The 26525-nt window shown below is 42.5% G+C and overlaps 1 protein-coding gene across 1 annotated transcript in view; it reads left to right on the top strand.

Annotated features, from left to right (window-relative positions):
* The window catches only part of csmd3b (CUB and Sushi multiple domains 3b), an 826488-nt gene that overhangs the window by 691914 nt on the left and 108049 nt on the right, over window positions 1–26525 (top strand). Inside the window, exons 45-48 of the mRNA XM_036953488.1 lie at window positions 7688–7768; window positions 17072–17185; window positions 17567–17755; window positions 18528–18674. Of these exons, the coding sequence (XP_036809383.1) occupies window positions 7688–7768; window positions 17072–17185; window positions 17567–17755; window positions 18528–18674 (531 nt within the window). The remainder of the gene's footprint in view (window positions 1–7687; window positions 7769–17071; window positions 17186–17566; window positions 17756–18527; window positions 18675–26525) is intronic.

Raw genomic sequence — 26525 nt, 5'->3', positions numbered from 1 at the left:
TTGGATATAAAAATATATCAGAAACTTTGAACACCCCACAGAGCACCATTAAATCCATTATTGAAAAATGGAAAGAATATGACACCACAACAAACCTGCCAAGAGACGGCTGCCCAACAAAACTCATGGACCAGGCAAGGAGGGCATTAATCAGAGAGGCAACAAAGAGACCAAAGATAACTCTGAAGAAGCTGCAAAGCCCACAGTGGATATTGGAGTATCTGTCCATAGGACCACTTTAAGCCGTACACTCCATAGATCTGGGATTTACGGAAGAGTGGCCAGAAAAAAGCCATTCCTTAAAGAAAAAAATAAGCAAACCCGTTTGGTGTTCGCCAAAAGGCATGTGGGAGACTCCCCAAACATATGGAAGAAGGTAATCTGGTTAGAGACTAAAATTGAGCTTTTTGGCCATCAAGGAAAACGCTATGTCTGGCGCAATCCCAAAACCTGTCATCACCCCGAGAACACCATCCCATAATGCTGTGGGGATGTTTTTCATTGGCAGGGACTTGGAAACTGGTCAGAATTGAAGGAATGATGGATGGCGCTAAATATAGGAGAATTCTTGAGGGAAACCTGTTTTGTTCTTCAAGAGATTTGAGACTGGGACCGAGGTTCACCTACCAGCAGGACAATGATCCTAAGCATACTGCTAAAGCAACACTCGGGTGGTTTAAGGGGAAACAATTAAATGTCTTGGAATGGCCTAGTCAAAGCCAAGACTTCAATCCGATTGTGGATCTGTGGTATGACTTAAAGATTGCTGTACACCAGCGGAACCCATCCAACTTGAAGGAGCTGGAGCAGTTTTGCCTTGAAGAATGGGCAAAAATCCCAGTGGCTAGATGTGCCAAGCTTATAGAGACATACCCCAAGAGACTTGCAACTTTAATTGCTGAAAAAGGTGGCTCTACAAAGTATTGACTTTGGGGGGTGAATAGTAATGCACCCTCAAGTTTCTCATTTTTTTGTCTTATTTCTTGTTTGTTTCACCCCAAACAATATTTTGCATCTTCAAAGTGGTAGGCATGTTGTGTAAATAAAATGGTTACAAACACCCCCAAAAAATCTATTTTAATTCCAGTTTGTAAGGAAACAAAATGGGAAAAATGCCAAGGTAGGTGAATACTTTCGCAAGCCACTGTAGCTGCTTCTGCTTAGTGATATGAACGTACTAGACTAGAGATAATACACAGCAATGTTTCCCTATATTTTTCTTGGGTTTGGGAATTACTCTGGAATGAGTTTTGCTTCGATTCATTTGAAATGGGCCACCGAGTTAGAGCGACAACTTTATTTCCCCTTAGTGAACACTCTACTTTGAATTAGCCAGGATTTATACAACGCTTATTAAAGATATTAATTTAGTTTATTAGATTGTCTTCAACTGTCAAGTAATCAAATTATAGCCTGCAGCCGGTTTATTCACGCAGTTTGCTGTCCAGAATGACAAACAAAAAAAAGTGTTTTCATGTAGATCACATCACAGAGTGGCCGGGGGAAACTCAATCTATAGAATGTGGTTATCACTCCTCACATGCAACACGCAAAACTGTCACTTATTCCAATTTAGTTATGAAAGGATATAAGTTGATAAGTTACATAGTTATTCAGGACATTACGCAAGCATCATAATATTATAAATACAGTTTGTGGGCAGATCTGATGACTCAATTCCCAGAGCCCACCTGTTTTGACTGGTGGTTATCTTCATCGTTCACAGCACATCAACCGGTCAGTCGAGACGTACGTCCCACATGAAGGCAATACATAGAGGAAGCAAAGAAACATTTCCTCTTTTAACGTAGCTCTTTTGTTAATTAAAGCCTATCACGGAGTCTCTCATGGGGACACAGAAAGTCATTGACTCTGTTCATTGCTTTTGCTTCAATTGGCAATACACACACACAAACACAGACACTTATTCACCAAATTCAGTCACACACAGCCCTCACCCCACCCCCCACCCCCTAAGTAGCCTCTAAGAGAATCTTATTAATCAGCTAGCACATTTAACAGAAGCCACATGCTAAGTGGTTCTCGCTACTTAATTTGTGTTATTGTAGCGTGGTTGTCTGGAGCCAAAGCCCCCACTTGTCTATTAGACAGCCTCCCTCCTCCTCTGTCTACTCTGTAAGCTGGGGGTGTATTCATTAGTGCACACGGAAGCAAATTGTAGCAAAACGTTTTGCAAAGGAAAATATTTTGCTAAGAAAATGTGAGTTTCTTTTTGGACAAATAAAGGAAGGTGCCCCTCCCTGTTTGCTGAATAGTGAATAAACCCCTGTTCATGTGGAAGCAAAAGTAGATTTATCTATATAACTGACTGTCTGCTTTAGCGGGGTTGGCATTTCAGAGTCTTTTCTATTGGTTCCCGTTGCACCAGGCAAGCTCAGGCAAGCACATCTATTATATTGAATACTAGTAAATGAACCCAGGTCTGGAAGTTAGTTATCTGTCTATCGCTCAGGAGATATCTCCCTCCTGTTCTGTCTGTTCAGGCTGTTGAGACGTTTTTAGAACAAGTACACTCTGTTACCAATTAATTAATGATCAATGAATGTCATTGATTTTACCCCCTAGTTTGTGTTGGCATGACCCCGCCAGGTAGCTTGGTAGTGGGTGTAGTTTGGATCTGCAGTCCTGAAAGATGTTGGCTGTAAGATTCAATGGTGCAATATTTATCCTTGCCTAGTTCAAAGTGCTACCTTATTTAATCCTGTCATTAGCAGCAGCGAGCGTGTGTGTGTGTGTGTGTGTGTGTGTGTGTGTGTGTGTGTGTGTGTGTGTGTGTGTGTGTGTGTGTGTGTGTGTGTGTGTGTGTGTGTGTGTGTGTGTGTGTGTGTGTGTGTGTGTGTGTGTGTGCGCGCGCGCGCAGTGTAATATCTCTCCCTGGGCCCAGCTCCGACCGTTGTCACCTTATTTAATCCTGTCATTAGCGCAAGCTAGCAGCATTCGTTCCCTCATATTGTTAGCAGTGCCTCCGAGCCAGCTCAGCACAGCTTGGCCGCTCTGTTGAATCCCAGAAGGTATACCGGCTTATCTGATGCCCTTAAACACACCGCCGAGATCACATCGCTGCTGAATAAATTGGTATGCAGCCAGGTGCAGGTGGTGTGGAATCTGAATATTATGATTTTTTTCATTTCTGCCTAACCTTTCAAATGTCAGTAGTTTCTCCTCCTCCACAATTCTGATGCTCTTTTGTCCAAACATGGGAAATCAATGGTCTGTGGTAGGGTTGCACATTTTGGGGAATATTCAGAGGTGGAAACTTTCCATTGGGAATTAATGGGAATACATGGGAATGAATGGGAAATATATACAAATTAATATTAATACCATTTAAATGTAGATGTTTTTTTGCATTGGATATATTTACAATATCATATGGAGACAGACACATAAATATTTTACCTTTATTATAAGTATACATAATTGCAAATTATTAAATCATTCCAATAGAATAAGTAAATTAAAACCTTTAAGTTACAAATGTAACTTTAATTAAATGAGTTGACTTCACATGGGATGATTTCACTGAACAACAAAAGAAAGTGAATATTGAATGATCCCCAATGATCCATCACATCTCCCAAAAATGTTTTCAACAAACATCTGTAAAATGAAACTAGAAACTAAAGCTTTGGTTGTCTTCCTCTCAGGCTTCCATGTCTTCTCCCTGGACTTCCTCAATGTCCACCTCTTGAACATCAGACTGAGGCCTCATATTCAGTCACTTTCCAACCTTGTTGAGGATGGCTCATTGTCAGGCTCAAAAAGCCTCAAATTTGCCCAGATGCCAAAATGTTTTCAACCCTTGTATTGATTGGTCAGCCTGTTGCGTGCTTTGGTGTGTGTGTTCCCAAACAAAGACCAGTTGCGCTCTGAGGCGGCTGATGTTGGTGGGATTTAGAGGATGATGGAGGCAACAGGGGAAAGAGATCCTCAGATCCACAAAGTCCCCTCCACCAGGTGGCTGATGAGATATGTTGGCACGACTGCCATATTGCATCTCCGTCCCAAAGCCCTTGCTTGGAAGTGTACTTCTCCGCACCAGACAGGATGCTCTTGCCAGCAGAGTTGGAGTCCAAAATGTACACTGCAGCGTGTATGTCTTCAGGCAAAAGTCTTCAGGCTGTTTTATGTATTTCAGAACTGCAGTTTCCTCTGCTTGGAGAAACAGTGAAGTGGGCAGGGCAGTATGGATTTCTTGTCTTACATCTGCAAGCAGAGTCTGAACATCAGACAGGATGGCATTGTCTCTCTCAATCCGTGCAATGGCTACTGCTATAGGTTTCAGGAGTTTCAGGCTGCTTACCATTTGACACCCAAAATACATCATCCAGGAGGATCCTCTTGATGGGTCTGTCCATATCGGCAGACTGTGATATGGCCATTTCTTGGAGAGACTCCTTCCCCTCCAGGAGACTGTCAAACAAATGACCCCAACGTGTGTTGCTGGGCAGCTTCAATGTGGTGCTCTTATTCTTCTCACTTTGCTTGGTGAGGTAGATTGCTGCTATAACTTGATGACCCTTCACACACTTAACAATTTCCTTGGCTCTCTTGTGGAGTGTATCCATTGTTTTCAGTGTCATGATGTCCTTGAGGAGCAGATTCAATGCATGAGCAGCACAGCCAATGGGTGTGATGTGAGGGTAGGACTCCTCCACTTTAGACCAAGCAGCCTTCATGTTCGCAGCATTGTCTGTCACCAGTGCAAATACCTTCTGTGGTCCAAGGTCATTGATGTTTGCCTTCAGTTCATCTGCAATGTAGAGACCGGTTTGTCTGTTGTCCCTTGTGTCTGTGCTCTTGTAAAATACTGGTTGAGGGGTGGAGATGATGTAGATAATTATTCCTTGCCCACAAACATTCGACCACACTTCAGAGATGATTGCAATACAGTCTGCTTTCTCTATGATTTGCTTGACCTTCACTTCAACTCTGTTGAACTCTGTATCTAGCAAAGGAGTAGATAAAGCATGTCTGGTTGGAGGGGTGTATGCTCGGTGAAAAACATTCAGAAATCTCTTCCAATACACCTTGCCTTTTGAGCATCAGAGGTGAACCAGTTGCATACACAGCTCGAGCAAGACATTCATCAGCATTTCTCTGACTTCGTTCCTCCATTGGGTCCAAAAAACTTCAGATTTCAGGAGGACCATGAGCTGTTGCTCTCGATAAGGTGTCTGATTCATCATTTTCACCTCAAATAGAAGTAGAGGGACTTTTGTCAGAGGTTGCTTGTTGTGGGAGCTGGGGGAACTTAAATGCACTTGGCCAGATGATTCTGCATCTTTGTTGCATTCTTCACATATGATTTGGCACAGTATTTTCAAATGTACACAGCTTTTCCTTCTACATTAGCTGCAGTGAAATGTCTCCACACATCAGAAAATACACGTGGAATTTACCTGTAAAGATTAGAATATTCGGGCGGCGTTTGGCGGCCGACGTCACCGGTCCTCTAGCCATCGCCGATCCACCTTTCATTTCCCATTGGTTTTGTCTTGTTTTCCCGCACACCTGGTTTACATTCCATCATTACTTTATGTGCATATAACCCTCTGTTCCCCCCATGTCTGTGTGTGGAATTGTTTGTTGTAAAGTAAATGTGGTTTGCGACGGGTTATTTCAACCCGTATTTTGTTGTTTCTGGGTGCAGTTTGTTTTGCCACATTAAACTGCTCCGGAAGTTTCTGCATTTCTGCTCTCCTGCGCCTGACTTCCCTGCAGACAGTTACTCACCTCTTACACAAGCAAGCTAAACCCCACATGGTAGAGTAGCAAAAACTAACTAGCAGAAATTGTTAACATGTTAGAAATTATTTAAACACACTTTGCTGTAGGCTGCTATTTTACTAGTTAACAAAAAATGATGTATGCCATATAAAATATATTCACCCCACCCAGTATTGTAATTAAAACTTACCAGAAAGCATGTAGTCATTAGCTCAGACAGTGCAGTGGTGTGGGCTCAATAGCATCTCATTAGTGAAAGAGCTTGAGAATCAGCTGTACATGTGATGAAAGAATGCACTGTGCTTGCAGAGGGTTGAAATTCCATTGAATTGAGGATAGTTTAACCAAAATATGCCACAAGAGTAGGAATTGCCTTATGTGTATCCCACAAAAAAAAAAATTCACTGTTATAAGCTAACTTTTTTGATGAATTTAAGCAAAATTTCCCAAATTCCAGGACTTAACTTCCCATGGAAAATTTCCGGAAAAATTCTGGAAAAAATTTGAATCCAGGCTGTATCACCAGCCGTGATTGGGAGTCCAATATGGCGGCACACAATTGGCCCAGCGTCATCCATTTTTGGCCGGGGAAGGGCATCATTGTAAATAAGATTTTTTTCTTAATTAACTGACTAGTCAAGTTAGAGAAATATAAAATAAATAATAAATGTATAAATGAAGGCCTGATTCACGCAGTCTCCTCTGAACAGTTGATGTTGATAGGTGTCTGTTACTTGATCTCTGTGAAGCATTTATTTGGGCTGCAATCTGAGGTGCAGTTAATTGCAGACTTCTGAGGCTGGTAACTGTAATGAACATATCCTCTGCAGCAGAGGTAACTCTGGGTCTTCCTTTATTGTGGCGGTCCTCATGAGAGGCAGTTTCATCATAGCGCTTGATGGTTTTTGCAACTGCAGTTGAAAAACTTTCAAAGTTCTTTACATTTTCCGGATTGGCTGACCTTCATGTCTTAAAGTAATGATGGACTGTCATTTCTCTTTGCTTATTTGGGCTGTTCTTGCCATAATATGGACTTGGTCTTTTACCAAATAGGGCTATCTGTATACCAACCATACCTTGTCACAACACTGATTGGCTCAAATGCATTAAGAAGGAAATAAATTCCGCAAATTAACTTTTAACAAGGCACACCTGTTAATTGAAATGCATTCCAGGTGACTACCTCATGAAGCTGGTTGAGAGAATGCCAAGAGTGTGCAAAGCTGTCAACAAGGCAAAGGGTGGCTTCTTTGAAGAATCTCAAATCTAAAATATATTTTGATTTGTTTAACACTTTTTTGGTTACTACATGATTCCATATGTGCTATTTCATAGCTCATCAAAATAAAGAAAAACCCTTGAATGAGTAGGTGTGTCCAAACTTTTGACTGGTACTGTTATATATATATATATATATATATACAGTGCCTTGCGAAAGTATTCGGCCCCCTTGAACTTTGCGACCTTTTGCCACATTTCAGGCTTCAAACATAAATATATAAAACTGTATTTTTTTGTGAAGAATCAACAACAAGTGGGACACAATCATGAAGTGGAACGACATTTATTGGATATTTAATAATTTTGCACGCCCAATTTTTCAGTTTTTGATTTGTTAAAAAAGTTTGAAATATCCAATAAATGTCCTTCCACTTCATGATTGTGTCCCACTTGTTGTTGATTCTTCACAAAAAAATACAGTTTTATATCTTTATGTTTGAAGCCTGAAATGTGGAAAAAGGTTGCAAAGTTGAAGGGGGCCGAATACTTTCGCAAAGCACTGTATATATATACTTATTTTAATTCCATGTTCAAAAGAATACAGAAAGTCCCAATGCAATAAGTGATTAACCAAAAATAGGATTACTATTATGTTGAAATGTTCCTTACACCTTCTTCTTTTTCCTCCTCTTCCTCCTCCTTCATCCTCTTCTAGTATACCAGCTGAGGATCTGCCAAGCGCCCCCGGATGTGGCCAACGCTGATATCCTCATGGAGGACAGGGAGTTTGAAATAGGTAATGCCTCCACGTGTAGTTCAATCCAAATATTATACATTTTTCTAATTAATCATTTTGGGAGAGATAGGACCTCCTCACCACTCTGTATACTTACATATTGTAGGACTAGGAGTTTTCCTGTGCCCGTATTCATAAAGCGTCTCAGAGTGCTGATCGAGGATCAGTTATGCTTTTTAGCTCATGATGAATAAAGAGTATATAGACTGCGGTGGACCTGATCCTAGATCAGATCTCATAAGCTTTGTGAGTATAGGTCTTGGCCTTACTGATACTTCATCCACTGAGGTTGTGAAACTGAAACCCTCTCACCAGTTCCATGCCCTTGTATTTCACAACATCCTCCATGTACGTCTCTCCTCTGCTCAGGTAAATGTGCTGATACTTGTAGAATGTCCTCACTGATTATTGATCATGGCTTAGAGAGAGGACAAGTCCCCTCCTGTGTGTGTGTGTGTGTGTGTGTGTGTGTGTGTGTGTGTGTGTGTGTGTGTGTGTGTGTGTGTGTGTGTGTGTGTGTGTGTGTGTGTGTGTGTGTGTGTGTGTGTGTGTGTGTGTGTGTGTGTGTAAATCAAATCGAGTTACATTTGTCACATGCTGTGTAGACAACAGTGAAACAGTGAAATGTTTACTTGTGCATCCTTTTTAAGAAGGCAGATGTTTTGCCCCCAGCCGATTGTGCATTTTCGTCCTTTATTTGCTTTGTTTGTAACTTATTTTTTAAACTTATTTTGTACATAATGTTGCCGCTACTGTCTCCTATGACGAAAAATAACTAATCGACATCAGGACTGTGATTACTCACCACGGACTAGCAGAATCCTTTTTTTCCTTTCATGACTCTGACGAGCCCAACGTGAAGGATATACTGCTTCCTCGGGAACTGGCCCCGATCCCCGTGAACTGGCCCGATCCCCGTGATCTGCGTGAAGAGGAGTCATAGAAGGAGGGGCCAAAGGGCGGGCTGCCTTCTGACAATTCGCAGGCGATTGAATTAACCCCCACTTCCCTCCATTCTGCTAGCCTCTCTGGGATAGGGACACGAATGTCCCACTTGGCCAATTGCCAGGGAAAATGCAGAGCGCCAGATTTAAATAAAATACTATAAAATTCAAACTTTCATTAAATCACACATGCAAGATAGCAAATTAAAGCTACACTCGTTGTGAATCCAGCCAACATGTCAGATTTCAAAAAGGCTTTTCGGCGAAAGCATAAGAAGCTATTATCTGATGATAGCACAAAAGTAAACAAAGAGAGAAATAATATTTCAACCCTACAGGCGCTACACAAAACGCAGAAAGAAAATATAAAACATGCCTTACCTTTGACGAGCTTCTTTTGTTGGCACTCCAATATGTCCCATAAACATCACAAATGGTCCTTTTGTTCGATTAATTCCGTACATATACATCCAAAATGTCAATTTATTAGGCGCGTTTGATCCAGAAAAAAACAGCTTCCAATTTGAGCAAAGTCACTACAAAATATCTCAAATGTTACCTGTAAACTTTGCCAAAACATTTCAAAATACTTTTGTAATACAACTTTAGGTATTTTTAAACGTTAATAATCGATCAAATTGAAGACGGGTCTAGCTGTTTTCAATAGAGGACGAGAGGAAACTAACGCTACTTTTCAAGTCTTGGCCAACTCTCAACAGCGTTACCCTTTTCCAGGATGGCCGTACTTCTTCATTGCACAAAGGAATAACCTCAACCAAATTCCAAAGACTGGTGACATCCAGTGGAAGAGGTAGGAACTGCAAACAAGTGCCTAAGAAATATTGTTTCCCCATGAGAACTCAATGAACAGACAGTGACCTCAAAAATAAATAATTCTGAATGGTTAGCCCGCTGGGTTTTTCCTGCTACATAAGTTCTGTTATACTCACAGACATGATTCAAACAGTTTTAGAAACTTCAGAGTGTTTTCTATCCAAATCTACTAATAATATGCATATCTTATATTCTTGGCATGAGTAGCAGGAAGTTGAAATTGGGCACGCTATTTATTCAAAGTGAAAATGCTACCCCCTATCCCAAAGAGGCTAGCAAACGTGCAATCGTTGGAGAATAAAATCGACAAGTTACGCGGAAGATTAACCTACCAACGGGACAACATCAAAACCTTCATTCCAATTCACAATTCCATACTTAAAACATTGATTTTGGACCAAAAATATCTGAATTGACTATTACTACAATGGATTATCCTGATAAAAAATTCTAACAAGACAAAACCTGCAGAAGAAACACAGCAGAACCTGGAAATACCATCCATCACAAAATTGAGTGACTAATGTTCATTCTGAACCTACTTTCTGAAACCATAAAGTAAATGAAAATAATCTCTAGGTAATTGTGTTATATAAAGTTTAGTAAATAAGGCTACTAAGCTACCAAGCTGCTAGTAAAGAATCTGACTGAAATTAGCACTGAAGTGTGAGGTGTGAAAACTCTTGAATATAACAATGGCAGGGGAGTTTCATAGCCCCTACCTCCCACCCAAATGCAGAGGCCTTTGAAGCGCCCTCAATCTGTGCAGAGAAGATATCTTCCTCAGAATCACCACAATACAACAACCACAGGACAACTTTGTTTGGACGTCGTAAAGGACCATTCAACGACACGGAAAAGATATAGCTAGCTAACGACCTCCTTTTCCACGTGGGAAATGATGGACAGAGACTTGCTAGCTACGTTAGCTAGCAAGCTGGGATTTTCCACAAGGAATCTGCCTCCAGAAAAAAGCTTCTCCCAAGTGGGTGTGACATCTAGTCCCGTTGCCTGCTGCTCTGTTGCTTGGATTCCACCTAGCGATCTGTTCACCGTCTGCCCTGGCCTGTCTCCCCCTGTCTGGTATAGGTACCCCCGCCACACTCCCCCCTCTCTCCCGAGCTTTCACTTGCCTCCAGCAAACATTCACTGTTGGGGCGAGTGACTCTGAAATTACAATAGTTAGCCCCAAGTTGTTATATTTTTCTCTTGTGCTTTATGATATTTGCATCATGACTCCTGCGTGCTTTGTTGATTATGAACTTGCTTGTTTACCCAACCGTGGAACAGTCTATGTTTGAACCCACACTTGGGACTCGGACTCTCTATTGGTTTCACAGACTCTTGGCCTCCCATCCTATTCTAACCACCTCTTGCTGGCTTTGTATTCATGTTACCTGATGCACTTGCTGTACAGTATGATATTGTTGTCATCTAATGCACATTCAAATGTTATAAATCAACACTGCAGAGCTCTCCCTGTCCTCTGCCGTGCCTTGGCTGGTTATGTCTGGAAATGTGCATGCACACCCTGGCCCATCTACTGTTGCTAGCCCCAATTGTGATTTGTGCTCTGATATCTGCTTCACTGATTTCTGCTCTCGTAAAAGCCTGTTTTTTCTGCACGTTAACACTAGAATTGTATTGCCTAAAATGGATCAATTGAAAGTGTGGGTTCACAGCTCCAATCCAGATGTGTTGGTCATTACTGAGACAAGGTTAATTAAGGAAGAGCGTTTTGAACACTGATGTTAACCTTTCTGGTTGTAATCTTTTTCGGTAAGACAGATCTTCCAAAGGTGGTGGAGTGGCAATCTTTACCAAGGATCACCTTCTGTGCTCGGTTGTCTCCACCAAGTCTTTCCCCAAACAATTTGATTTGCTGGTTTTACACATTAAACATTCAAATAACTCTTTGTTGACTGTTGCTGGGTGTTATCAGCCACCATCAGCACCGCCCTGTACCCTAAATGCCCTAAACTCTCTCCTGGCCCCTTACACTAAGTCTGAATTTGTCCTGCTAGGTAATCTAAACTAGAACATGCTTAAACCACCTGACCAAGTCCTAAAGCAATGGGACTACCTAAATCTTTCTCAGATTATTACCAATCCCACAAGGTATGACTCCAAACACCCAGAAAAGGCTACTCTCCTCAATGTTATCCTCACAAATAATCCTGATAGGTATCAGTCTGGTGTTTTCTCTAATGACCTTAGTGATCACTGTTTTACAGCCTGTGTTCGTAATGGCTGCTCAGTGAAACGACCTGTCCTGACTTGTCATAGATTTGTGCTAAACAACTTTAATGAGCAAGCCTTCCTTCATGACCTCTGTAAATTGGTATAGAATCAGATTGACCTATACCTATACCTCTGTCGAAGACGCTTGGGCCTTCTTTTTTGATATTTTCATATTTCGATATTTTTGATATCGTTAACAAATACGCACCGATAAAGAAAATGAGAATTCAAAACAGGTTCAGCCCCTGGTTCGACCGTGATCTGGCAGAGTTACTCCACCTTAAAAATTCAATTTGGCAAATCGCTCGGCACACGCCTACTCAGGCTAACTGGCTCTCATTCAGGCAAATTAGAAATAATTGAACTCAGGCTTTCCGGAAGGCCAAAGTTAGTTACTTTAAGGAGCAGTTCTCTCTGTGTGAGTCTAACCCCAATAATTTCTGGAAAACAGTTAAAGACCTGGAGAATAAACCCTCCTCCTCACAGCTGCCCATGTCCATTAATGTTGATGATGTGGTTGTTACTGACAAGGAGCACATGGCTGAGCTCTTTAATCACCACTTCATTCAGTCAGAATTCCTATTTGACTCTGTCATGCCTCCTTGCCCGTCCAACATTTCCTCATCTCCCACCCCTTCTAATGTGACTATCCCCGATGCTCCTCCCTCTTTTTTCCCTGCCCTGCTGCAAAGTTTCTCGCTGTAGGCGGTCACTGAGTCTGAGGTGCTAAAGGAGCTCCTTAAACTTGACCGCCCAAAAAAACATCTCATTTAGATGGTTTAGAACCTTTCTTTTTTAAGGTTGCTGCTCCTATCATCGCCAAGTCCATATCTGACCTTTTTAACCTGTCTCTCCTCTCTGGGGAGGTTCCCATTGCTTGGAAGGCAGCCACGGTGCGTCCTTCATTTAAAGGGGCAGATCAAGGTGATCCTAACTGTTATAGGCCAATTTCTATTTTGCCCTGTTTAACAAAAGTCTCTCAGAGTGCAGTGTATAAAGTTCTGAACACCTCCAAAACAAAGGTCATGTGGTTTGGTAAGAATAATTCTCCCGTCTCCCCACCGGTGTGATTACTACTGAGGTAGTACTTCTGAGAATGGCTAGACGGTACACTGTCCTTCTCTCAGCACATATCAAAGCTGCAGGCTTAGGTTAAATCTAGACTTGGTTCCCTCTATCGTAATCGCTCCTCTTTCACCACAGCTGACAAACTAACCCTGATTCAGATGACCATCCTACTCAGGCTAGATTACAGAGACGTAATTTGTAGATCGGCAGTTAAGGGTGGTTTGAAGCGGCTAGATGTTCTTTACCCTTCGGCCATCAGATTTGCCACCAATGCTCCTTATAGGACACATCACTGCACTCTATACTCCTCTGTAAACTGGTCATCAGTTTTTTTTATAAAACCCTCTTAGGCCTCGCCTATCTGAGATACCTACTGCTGCCCTCATCCTCCACATACAACACCATTCTGCCTGTCACGTTCTGTTAAAGGTCCCCAAAGCACACACATCCCTGGGTCGCTCCTCTTTTCAGTTCGCTGCAGCTAGCGACTGGAACAGGCTGCAAAAACGACTCAAACTGAACCGTTTTATCTCCATCTCCTCATTCACATGCTGTGTTTTCATGTGTTGCTGCCATACTATGTTGTTGTCTTATGTCTCTCTTTATGTAGTGTTTTGTGTCTCTCTTGTCGTGATGTGTGTTTTGTCCGATGTTACATTTTTAATATTTAATCCCTGCCCCCGAACCCCACAGGAGGCCTTTTGCCTTCTGGTAGGCCGTCATTGTAAATAAGAATTTGTTCTTAACTGACTTGCCAAGTTAAATAAAAGTAAAATGAAATAAAAAATAAAGATACATTTGAGGTTATGTACTATACTGTACATACCCACCGCCTCGACTCAGTCGTATGTAGCAACATTTGAAATTGAATTTTTCATACATTGGATAAAAGTGAAGACTCAGAGCTACAAAATGGTATATCACACACTGCAGTTGAGGAACAATGGGAAAGTAATTCTGCTTTGAAAGTTGATAAACTTGTAGCCCCACTTTTGAGAAAATGGACCTTGAATGTTTTGGTACAACTACTGGAGAGGTTTTCCTTGTCTACCCCTATTCAGCATCGTTCACATCCTCTTGAGCCTTAGCTCCACTCATCACTTTAGGATTCACATGTGAGGCCATGTGCTAAACAGAGTACGTAAGGTAGTGTAGTAAACAATCAAAGATTTCAAGACTAAAACTGGTGAAAGTGGTAGCCTACAATATGGAAAAACTCCAGGTAAAAATACACTTAATCCAGTCTTTGGTCTATATCCTAATCTGACTTTGAAAGTGTCCAGATAAAAAATATTAAGTAAATATTTCAAAATTATTAGATGATGCTTACCCAGACACTTGTCTACATTGATGGGTCATGTGAAAGAAATGCTATAGCCACCCCCCAGCCACATCTAGCTAGGTGGATGAGTCACTATTGTCTAGACATGTACGCAGGTTCATGAAATACAATAGATGGCCGTGATCACCCCCCAGACACAACTTGATTGTCATATAATCATTCTCTTGCAGGGTGGAGTCTTTTGTTTAGACATCTAGCTAGCTTACAAGCTAAACAATGAACCATAATCTCAACCAACAGCTACAGTACAAACGGATTGTCATAGCAAACCACTATCCAAGAAATGCTGGAGTATGAATCTGCAGGTAGCTAAAACTAAGCAACTAGGTAACATTTTTGATAGCTATAACTAGCAATGCAAATGGCTTTCTGAGATACAAATAATATTACTACATAGATCATACACGCAACCTTAGCTAGCGAGCCAGCAAATGAACTTTCGCTAACTAGCAAGCAATACAGTTTGAAAACAAACAACTTGCAATGAAAAAATGTTCTGTCAAAATTAGACACGTGTAATATCTGAAAATGTAGCTAGCCTCTTATCAGTAAACATGGATGAACGCTTCACGGGAGTGTGTCTTTACCATTTGGTTTGCAGCTAGCTAAAGCTTGCTTGGCCGGTTGTTGTGTTAAGTCACTGACCTTGTACAGAATGTAGTCCATCACTTCTTCCCACTGATCTTTGTCCATAGTGCCTGCTAAATTCTGGGCAGCAATGTTGTTGAGAGCAGTAGCAGATCTTCGCGGTTAACGTTACAGTATCTTTAAAAAAAACTGTGGTAGCAAGGATTATCTACACATACTGAGCAGCTCATGTTATAAACAAACGTGTTTCATGTCAGACCAACCCGAACTCATCTCTCGGCATGTCCAGCCCGTCCATTATCTCAGCCAATCATGGCTAGCTGTAAAGTTCCTATCTTTTTCCATGGCTTAACCAACTATGCTCGTTATTTAATTCATGTTTACAGATGGCATACAAGTTTGTTATTAAGGCACATTAAAATTCACATGTTCTAGAGGGCATTTTGATCAAATAATATATATATTTTTTCTAAATGAAATGCTTCTCCTGTGAAATAGTGACATACGGCATACGCCTAGCTTCCTGAAATTAGTCACATATAGGTAAAGCAACAGCGCATGTGGTGTGTGTGTGTGTGTGTGTGTGTGTGTGTGTGTGTGTGTGTGTGTGTGTGTGTGTGTGTGTGTGTGTGTGTGTGTGTGTGTGTGTGTGTGTGTGTGTGTGTGTTGGGGTGTCAGTGTAAGTACGTGTGAGTGTGTGGGTAGAGCCCAGTGTATGCATAGAATCCGTGCTATTTAATGGTCTTGTTTAGAAGTCTGATGGCTTGGGGGTAGAAGCTGTTCAGGGTCCTGTTGGTTCCAGACTTGGTGCATTGGTACCGCTTGCCGCGCGGTAGCAGAGAGAACAGTCTTTGACTTGGGTGGCTGGAATCTTTGAAAATCTTTATAGCCCTCCTCTGACCCCACCTGGTATAGAGGTTCTGGATGGCAGGGAGTTCGGCCCCAGTGATGTCCTGGGCCGTATGCATTACCCTCTGTATCGCCTTGTGGTCGGATACCAAGCAGTTGCCATACCAAGTGGTGATGCAGTCAGTCAAAATGCTCTCGATGGTGCAGCTGTAGAACTTTTGAGTATCTGAGGGCACATGCCAAATCCAAACTTGTTCGAAATGTCAAATTTCCAAGTGTTTGGTTAAGATTAAGTTTATGCGTTAACTCCGAATGGTTAAGGTAAGGCTTAAAGTTTGGCATAGGCTTAAAACAAAAATATAAAAAACAACTTTCTATCACTGGATTCGAACATGCAACCATCCACCATCCAAACCAAAGTCTACTTGAAGGTAACAGAAGGTAACAGTTCACTGTTGCCCCTAGTGGCCAGGTTCCACATCATCTCCAGACGTACTCAGACATGGATGGACGTTGAATACTGACTTGTATCACGTGTGACCTGCCTGATTAATGGTGAGTTAGCCACTAACTCTGTGACTGGTGTGTATCAATGACTGAGTTAGCAACTAGATCTGTGATTGTTGGGTGTGAAAGTGGGCCATTAAAGACAGTGGCTGAGATGGATTCAGCTTGCCCGGTAACAACGCTCAAAGGCTCTGCTGTGTCTATAGCAGCCCTGTATAGATTTATTGGACCACGATCATCCACCCATCACCTGTAACATGGCCCATTGCTGCTGGTTGAAGACATCACCTGTAGCTTTGTCTATTGCTGCTGGTTGAAGACATCACCTGTAACATGGCCCATTGCTGCTGGTTGAAGACATCACCTGTAACATGGCCCATTTCTGCTGGTTGAAGACATCAGATGGCTTCTAAAAAGACCAAAAGGTTACAGTAGATGATGATGATGATGATGTTGATGTTGATTATGGTGATGATGGCAATGACAAAGAGCATACTTAAAATACAAAAAATCTAAAACACCGTTATTCTTGGTTGTCTGTGTTATATTGCACTAGTACTACTGCAATACTCACACTTCAGGGACCATGGATTGTTTTGCCCAGTAACTGTTATGAAAGTCTCAAAGTTTCCTACCCAGGCTAGAACTCACTCATTAACAGTGTTCAACCTTGGATGTCAAAGAATGTCACCCCATCCGTCTCAGGCATCTGTCTCTATTACTGCAGCACAGGTTTGCTGTCCTTCTTAATTAGACAACAGCTTCATCAAAGTCTGTCTGTCTCTCTCTCTCTGTCTCTCTCTCTCTCTCTGTTTTTCTGTCTCTCTTTCTGTCTTGCTACCATGACTCCCTCTCTTTCTCTCTTACACTCTATTCCTCTCCCTCCCTCCCTCCCTTCCTCCTCTTCCTCTATACCTTCTCTCCTGACAGGGGACATCATCTGGTACCGCTGTCATCCTGGCTTCACCCTGGTGGGGAATGAGATCCTGACATGCAGACTGGGGGAGAGACTTCAGATGGATGGGCCTCCTCCCACATGTCAAGGTGTGCGTGTGTGTATGCGCGCGTGCTTGCGTTCATTCGTTTTGCGTATGTGTGCGCGAGTGCGTGCCTGCATGCTTGCGCGTGTGTGTGTTTTGTTTGTGGCAGCTGTAATTAAAACGGTTTAGTCATTAGGTGTGCTGTTGTGATGCGTTCCGCCCACCTCTGTCACAGCCCCTTGTGATTCCAGTTTTCTACTCCAGTTCTGTTTCTGTGTCGTCCCTTTCACTGTGTTTAGTGGACTAAACAGCTGTTGTCATTTATATATTATGGTGTCATATTTCTCTCCGCCATCCCATGTGTCATCTGGGGGTCTGGGGGACCACAGAATAAATTACGGGTACCCCTAGCATCCATTTGGTCTCCTGTTATGTGCCCATCCAGTGCAATGCCCGGCCCACGATGTGAGGTTTGACTCTACTGGGGTAATCCTGAGTCCAGGCTACCCTGACAGCTATCCCAACCTTCAGATGTGTATCTGGACCATCAATGTAGAGAAGGGCTACAACATCACCCTGTACTTCGAGTCCTTCCAGACCGAGAGGGAGTTCGACATCCTAGAAGTCTTTGATGGTAGCTATAGTAGCGTTATGCTAGCCTGGTGCCACAACTGTTTGTGCTATCTTGCCAACTCATGACAGTGGAAACATATATGGGACCAGGCTAGCATCACAAACTGTCATGTTTTTAAAACACGTCTGCTTTTGGCTCAGATTTGTATTGTTTTGAAACTGTCTTCTTGTGCTGCAGTGGCATTGTAAAAGTAATCTTCAGAAATTGGGCATTAAAAGGCTGGATGTTTTTGGTATTGAATGCAAGGCCTACAAAACTTTATATGACCACACTTTTGATGAATGCAACATCACTACAATGTGAAGAAACCACAATACCACTGAACAGATTTAGATTAATGCTGAAATGTCTAAAACACCTTTGTGACAAACAGTGGTCAGCAGCCCCTCTTCGTTCTGGGTCATTGCTGTAGCTGTTAGTCCTGTAGTTGGGTGATTTACTCCACAAATACATTCTTCCACAATCGGACTTATTGTTGGCTTCCTTCCTTCCTTCCTTCCTTCCTTCCTTCCTTCCTTCCTTCCTTCCTTCCTTCCTTCCTTCCTTCCTTCCTTCCTTCCTTCCTTGCCTTGCCTTGCCTTGCCCCCTCCCCTCCCCTCCCCTCCCCTCCCCTTCCCTTCCCTTCCCTTCCCTTCCCTTCCCTTCCCTTCCCTTCCTCTCCCATCCCTTCCCTTCCCTTCCCTTCCTCTCCCATCCCTTCCCTTCCTTCCTCTCTTTCTCTCTTCCCCCTCCATACCTCTCTCACCCCCCCCCCCCCCCTCTCTCTCTACAGGCCCCAGTACTAACAGCCAGACTCTGGCCACCTTCAGCGGTGATGTCACCGCGCCCTTCAACATCACTACGACCGGCCACCAGCTCACACTGCGCTGGTCTTCTGACCACGGAACTAACAAGAAGGGCTTCCGTATCCGCTATGTTGGTGAGTATCAAAGTATGTATCCATTTAAATCACTCCTTTTCACTTGCACGTTTACGTCTTTTGAGAGTGAGAAATCCAGAGGGTGTGCGTGTGCGTGTGCGTGTGCGTGTGCGAGAGAGTGGAAGAATAACAACAAAGTGGCTACAGCATGTTTTGTAGCTACTCTAAAAACTTGCATGTGGAATTTTGTGATTGTACTCAATATTAGTTAAGTGGTAATGCTAAGTGATTATGCCAATATATCCTTCAAACACCAGCTTCGAGGGCATTATCATTTTTATACAGTCGGTTGCCAACATATACAAATAATGGTTGACATGTTATTTTGATAAATGTTTTCATACTATTTCATCCTTCCACGAGATAAGTCCCGGTGGTTCGTTCTATTAGTTCAGCGACCCAGTCGTTAAGTGTATTTGTAAATGAAATAAACTGTGTGTCGTAAACAAATACACTAACATGTATTTGCAAAACAAGTATTTGTTTGTTCTGTTGTCATGATGGCTGGCAACATTCTTATCTCTTGCTTGCTAGCTAGCCAACTTCAGCTAACACAGTCACGTCAAACTGTGCAGCCAGAATAACAGCAAAATAGGTCCATTTGCGGTTAAGCTGTTTTCTAGTGATTTTGGGGAGGGATACATCTATAACAATGAGCTGATGATGTGCAATATCTTCTGGCATAGAACATTTACTCCCTCGCCAGGACACTGTTGTTCAGAGGAGCTAGCCAACTACACAGCTAATACAATCACTTCAAACTGAAGCAGGAATGACAGAAAACTGCATTTATATTTTTCTATTGACATTTCTTTGTATATAGATAGGGTGCATTCGGGAAAATATTCAGACCACTTGACTTTTTCCACATTTTGTTAAGTTACAGCCTTTTACTAAACTGGATAAAATACATGTGTGTTCCTCATCAATCTACACACACTACCCCATAATGACAAAATAAAAAACCTTATTAACATAAATATTCAGACCCATTGCTATAAGCCTCAAACTTGATCTCAGGTGCATCTTGTTTCCATTGATCATCCTTGATGTTTCTACGACTTGATTGGAGTCCACCTGTGGTAAATTCAAATCATTAAACATGATTTGGAAAGGCACACACTTGTCTATATAAGGTCCGAAGGACCTATATGAGGGCGAAGGAATTGTCCGTAGAGTTCTGGGACAGGATTGTATCGAGGCACATATCTGGGGAAGGGTACCAACACATTTCTGCAACATTGAAGGTCCCCAGGAACACAGTGGCCTCTTAAATGGAAGAAGTTTGGAACCACCAAGACTCTTCCTATAGCTGGCCGCTCAGCCAAACTGAGCAAGCGGGGGAGAAGGACCTTGGTCAGGGAGATGACCAAGAACTCGATGGCACTCTGACAGAGCTCCAGTTCTTCTTTGGAGATGGGAGAACCTTCCAGAAGGACAACTCTGCAGCGCTACACCAATCAGGCCTTTATGGTAGAGTGGCCAGACAGAAGCCAGGCGGAAGCCACTCCGCCAAAACGCAGCTAAAGGACTCTAACCATGAGAAACAAGATTCTCTTGTCTGATGAAACCAAGATGGAACTCTTTGGCCTGAATGCCAAGCGTCACGTCTGGAGAAAACCTGGCACCATCCCTACAGTGAAGCAAGGTGGTGGCAGCATCATGCCGTGGGGATGTTTTTCAGCGGCTGGGACTGGGAGACTACTCAGGATCAAGTGAAAGATGAACGGAGCAAAGTACAGAGAGATCATTGATGAAAACCTGCTGTAGAGCGCTCAAGACCTCAGACTGGGGCGAAGGTTCACCTTCCAACAGGACAACGACCCTAAGCACACAGCCAAGACAATGCAGGAGTGGCTTTGGGACAAGTCTCTGAATGTCCTTGAGTGGCACAGACAGAGCCCAGACTTGAACCCGATTGAACATCTCTGGAGAGACCTGAAAATAGCTATGCAGTGATGCTCCCCATCCAACCTGACAGAGCTTGAGAGGATCTGCAGAGAAGAATGGGAGAAACTTCCCGAATACAGGTGTGCCAAGCTTGTAGCATCATACCCACAAAGACTCGAGGCTGTAATCGCTGCCAAAGGTGCTTCAACAAAGTACTGAGTAAAGGGTCTGAATACTTAAGTACATTTTTATTTTTTTTATTTTATAAATTTGCTAACATTTCTAAAAACCTGTTTTTTGCTTTTTCATTATGGGATATTGTGTGTAGGTTCATGAGGGAAAAACTCCACTTAATCAATTTTAGAATAAGGCTGTAACATAGCAAAATGTGGAAAAAATCAAGGGGTCTAAATACTTTCCGAACGCACCGTATCTATTACATTTGAGTCATTTATCATCCATTTATCATCCATTTTAGTCATCCATACAAATTATGCGGATTCGTGATTTCGACTGGCTGAGTAAAGCTGCCAGCCTGTCTGTCTCGTCCCGAATCCCGACGCGTTCATTACTATGGGACAGCTGGAGATCGATACGATATTGAAACAATGTTGCAAATGTCGGAGAGATCGACAGCAAGGTTTATACAAATCTGCGCTGTTGAAAATCATATGTTAGTCTAAAAGAAACGGGAGATAATGTCTAGATGCTTTTTCTAGTGGAGATCAAGTTTATAAATTGCCTGGCTGGGCTGATGAGACAGTGGATAGGGCAGTCAGATGGAATTGTGAGTAGGCATTTCAACGTCATAGCCTTAGCCGATGGTAACTTGTGAAACAGATACCGGCTGGAACGCAGTTTTAACCAATCAGCATCCAAGATTAGACCCCACCCGTTGTATAATTAAGCAATAATGTCTGAGAACCCAGGAATTATCGTGTGACAACAAGTCCGATGCTGGTTGGTGACAGCCAGTGACAGCCTCTTTTTTTGGCAGAGAATGTGACGTCCCCTCACGTCATTGCCAGCTCAAATGGCACTCCACCCCTTTCTGTTCTCCATGTTAGGGGCTGCCAATACCTCTTGAGTGATCTCTCACACCGATGGTCTCTCACACCGATGGTCTCTCACACCGATGATCTCTCACACCGATGGTCTCTCACACCGATGATCTCTCACACCGATGGTCTCTCACACCGATGATCTCTCACACCGATGGTCTCTCACACCGATGATCTCTCACACCGATGGTCTCTCACACCGATGGTCTCTCACACCGATGGTCTCTCACACCGATGGTCTCTCACACCGATGGCCACTCACAGCCATTATTTCCCATGCCTCCAGGCCCCCTAACTGTTGCAAACCAAATAATAGCATGGAAAACTAATGTGTGGATGCTTTTTTCCAGACGGAGATGAGGTTTATGAATTTCCTGGCTGGGCTGCGAGACAGTGGAATTATGAGATTAATACGTTAATGGTAATTTGCGGCAGTTGTTGTCCCACAACTCCCACATATCAATTAATCAGCCTCCAGGATCCAAACAACCAGTTTTTTAATAATCAATCTGTGTCTGTCTTACCAAGGGGTATTGAAATATGTATAATATGCAGAATATTGATGCATGTGAATACACTGTCAGTGAGGTCAGCCCACATGTTCAGCACAACCGTTGAGGTACAGAGACCAGCACAGTAAATAGATTGTGCTCTAAGCTATGCGTTTGTTCTCCGACTGGTTAAAACCGTGGGCCTAGTGCCACTACAGATGTCAGTGGAGATGACAGTCAGGGCCTGGGGACCCTAACCAACCACAGAGATGGGTCTCCCCCACACTACACACTTTGCTGACTGGCCAGAGCAGAGCATGCAGGCAGGCCAGGGACAGACGGGGTCAAGTGTTGGTCAGAGCAGTTGGTCAGAGCTGTGACAGCCAGCCTGTCTCTAATGGCCCAATGTGTAAGCTGTGACAGCCAGCCTGTCCCTAATGGACCAATGTGTGACACAGTGTGAGAAGCTATAGTAGTAGTAGTGACACAGCAGACTGTATTACTAGGACTATAGCTTGTGAGGAACAAGGCAACACCAGAGCCATGCATTTAAAGACTTGGGCCATTGAGGGTTCTGCATTATGATGCATTTACATGACACAACATGTTAGCGACTCATTAACATTACATAGGGAATATTTTAATAATGATTTCTTTTGATTTTCCCATGATGTCAAGCAAAGAGGCACTGAGTTTGAAGGTTGGCCTTGAAATACACCCACAGGTACACCTCCAATGTACTCAAATGATGTCAATAAGCCTATCAGAAGCTTCTAAAGCCATGACATAATTTTCTGGAATATTCCAAGCTGTTTAAAGGCACAGTAAGCATTTCGTGGTAGAGTCTACACCTGTTGTTGTTGGAGCTTGTGACAAATAACATTTGATTTGATACTTCAGTCACTATTTCTATCAGAGAAACAGACTAGAAATCACAGTCATAATTGTTTGTGGTGTTAGCAAAGTGTCAATGAATAGTATAGTCTAGTGTAACACTGTGTTTATTTTGTTTTCAATGGAGAAGTTGTTCTTGGGCTGCTAAAAATCTCTGCCTCATCGTGTTTGTTTTGTTGTAGATAAGAAGTTACATTTCTGAGACTATTTCCAAATGAAACAATAACGTCCATTGTGAAAATGACTCCATGCCTCGGAAATTGCTGGTATCTCATGCAGCTGGGAGAACTAGTCATTTGGCACTCAGTATGTGTGCCAGGAGATTTGCTGGGGGATAACTTCCTCGATTGTTAAAGTATGCAAGAGATTTGGGGTAAATCTGCTTTGAAGTGTTGTGACGCTCAAGCTAAAGTCAAGCATCTCTCTCTCTCTCTCTCTCTCTCCCATCTCTCTCTGACTCTCACTCCCATCTCTCTCTCTGTCTGTCTGTCTCTCTCTCTCTCTCTCTCTCTCTCTCTCTCTCTCTCTCTCTCTCTCTTTTTCTTCAATTCAATTCAATAGGCTTTATTGGCATGGAAAACATATTTTTGCCAAAGCAACTTAAATGGATTAAAAAAGTGGAATAAACAATAAAAAGTGAACGTAAATGTTACACAAGTTCCAAAAGAATAAAGCCATTTCAAATGTCATATTATGTGCAAATAGTTAAGTACAAAGGGAAAATAAATAAATATGGGTTGTATTTACAATGTTCTCTCTCTCTCTCTCTCTCTCTGTCTCTGTCTCTTTCTCTCTCTCAATTCAATTTAAGGGCTTTATTGGCATGGGACATATATGTTAACATTGTCAAAGCAAGTGAAGTAGAAACAAACAAACGTGAAATAAACATAAATATGGGTTGTATTTACAATGGTGTTTGTTCTTCACTGGTTGACCTTTTCTTGTGGCAACAGGTCACAAATCTTGCTGCTGTGATGGCACACTGGGATTTCACCCAGTAGATATTGTTTTTTTAATCTTTAAAAAACATTCTTTGTGGATCTGTGTAATCTGAGGGAAATTTGTGTCTCTAACATGGTCATACATTTGGCAGGAGGTTAGGAAGAGCAGCTCAGTTTCCAACTCATTGTGTGGGCAGTGTGCACATAGACTGTCTTGTCTTGAGAGCCAAATCTGCCTTCGGTGGCCTTTCTCAATAGCAAGGCTATGCTCAATTAGTCTATACATAGTCAAAGCTTTCCTTAAGTTTGTGTCAGTCACCGGGGTCAGGTATTCTGCCACTGTGTACTCACTGTTTTGGGCCAAATAGCGTTCTAGTTTTTTCTCTGTTTTTGTACCATCTTTCCAATGTGTCAAGTAATTATCTTTTGTTTTCTCATGATTTGGTTGGGTCTAATTGTGTTGCTGTCCTGAACAGAGCCCCACAACCAGCTTACTTAGGAGACTCTTCTCCAGGTTCATCTCTCTGTAGGTGATGGCTTTGTTAAGGAAGGTTTGGGAATCGCTTCCTTTTTGGTGGTTGTAGAATTTAACTTCTCTTTTCTGGATTTTCATAATTAGCGGGTATCAGCCTAATTCCACTCTGCCATCATTATTTGGTGTTTTACGTTGTACACACAAAACAGAATTCTGCATGTAGAGTCTCAATTTGGTGTTTGTCCCATTTTGTGAATTATTGGTTGGTGAGAGGACCCCAGATATCACAACCATAAAGGGCAGTGGGTTCTTTAACTGATTCAAGTATTTTTAGCCAGATCTTAATTGGTATGTCGAATTTTATGTTCCCTTAGATGGCACAGAATGCCCTTCTTGCCTTGTCTCTCAGTTCTTTCACAGCTTTGTGGAAGTTACCTGTGGCGTTGATGTCACGTGTGCTCCCTCTCCGGCCTCTAGGTCACCAGGCTGCTCGTTATGGCGCACACCTGTCACCATCATTACGCGCACCTGTGTGTCATCAGACAAACCTGGACTCCATTACTTCCCTGATTACCTTTCCAATATATGCCACTCCCTTTGGTTCCTTCCCTATATATGTCACTCCCTTTGGTTCCTTCCCTATATATGTCACTCCCTTTGGTTCCTTCCCTATATATGTCACTCCCTTTGGTTCCTTCCCTATATATGTCACTCCCTTTGGTTCCTTCCCTATATATGTAACTCCCTTTGGTTCCTTCCCTATATATGTCACTCCCTTTGGTTCCTTCCCTATATATGTCACTCCCTTTGGTTCCTTCCTTATATATGTTACTCCCTTTGGTTCCTTCCCTATATATGTCACTCCCTTTGGTTCCTTCCCTATATATGCCACTCCCTTTGGTTCCTTCCCTATATATGTCACTCCCTTTGGTTCCTTCCCTATATATGTCACTCCCTTTGGTTCCTTCCCTATATATGTCACTCCCTTTGGTTCCTTCCCTATATATGTCACTCCCTTTGGTTCCTTCCCTATATATGTCACTCCCTTTGGTTCCTTCCCTATATATGTCACTCCCTTTGGTTCCTCCCCTATATATGTCGCTCCCTTTGGTTCCTTCCCTATATATGTCTCTCCCTTTGGTTCCTTCCCTATATATATGTCGCTCCCTTTGGTTCCTTCCCTATATATGTCACTCCCTTTGGTTCCTTCCCTATATATATGTCGCTCCCTTTGGTTCCTTCCCTATATATGTCACTCCCTTTGGTTCCTTCCCTATATATGTCACACCCTTTGGTTCCTTCCCTATATATGTCACACCCTTTGGTTCCTTCCCTATATATGTCGCTCCCTTTGGTTCCTTCCCTATATATGTCTCTCCCTTTGGTTCCTTCCCCAGGCGTCCTTGTTTCTGTTTCATGTCTGTGTGGTGTTAGTGTTTCATGTTCTGTATTATGTTCTGTTTATTTTATTAAAACACTCACGCCCTGAACTTGCTTCCCGACTCTCAGCGCACATCGTTACAGCTGATGTTTAGGCCAAGTTATGTATCGTTTTTTGTGTGCTCTAGGACAACGGTGTCTAGATGGAATTTGTGGTCCTGGCGACTGGACCTTTTTTGGAACACCATTATTTTGGTCTTACTGAGATTTACTGTCAGGGCCCAGGTCTGACAGAATCTGTGCAGAAGATCTGGCTACTGCTGTAGACCCTCCTTGTTTGGTGACAGAAGCACCAGATCATCAGCAAACAATAGACATTGGTCTTCAGATTCTAGAAGGCTGAGGCCGGGTGCTGCAGACTGTTCTAGTGCCCTCGCCAATTTGTTGATTTATATGTTGAAGAGGGTGTGGATTAAGCTGCATCACTGTCTCACCCCACGGCCCTGTGGAAAGAATTGTGTTTTTTGCCAATTTTAACCGGGACTTGTTTGTGTACATGGATTTTATAATGTCGTATGTATTCCCCCAACACCACTTTCCATCAATTTGTATAGCAGACCATCAAATTGAGTTGAAGGCTTTTTTGAAATCAACAAAACATGAGAAGACTTTGCCTTTGTTTTGGTTTGTTGGTTTGTTTGTCAATTAGGGTGTGCAGG

Source organism: Oncorhynchus mykiss, chromosome 18, assembly GCF_013265735.2.
Source record: "Oncorhynchus mykiss isolate Arlee chromosome 18, USDA_OmykA_1.1, whole genome shotgun sequence".
Lineage (NCBI taxonomy): Eukaryota > Metazoa > Chordata > Actinopteri > Salmoniformes > Salmonidae > Oncorhynchus > Oncorhynchus mykiss.
The sequence above is the reverse complement of the archived record's forward strand: the minus strand, read 5'-3'. Positions and strand labels throughout refer to the sequence as shown.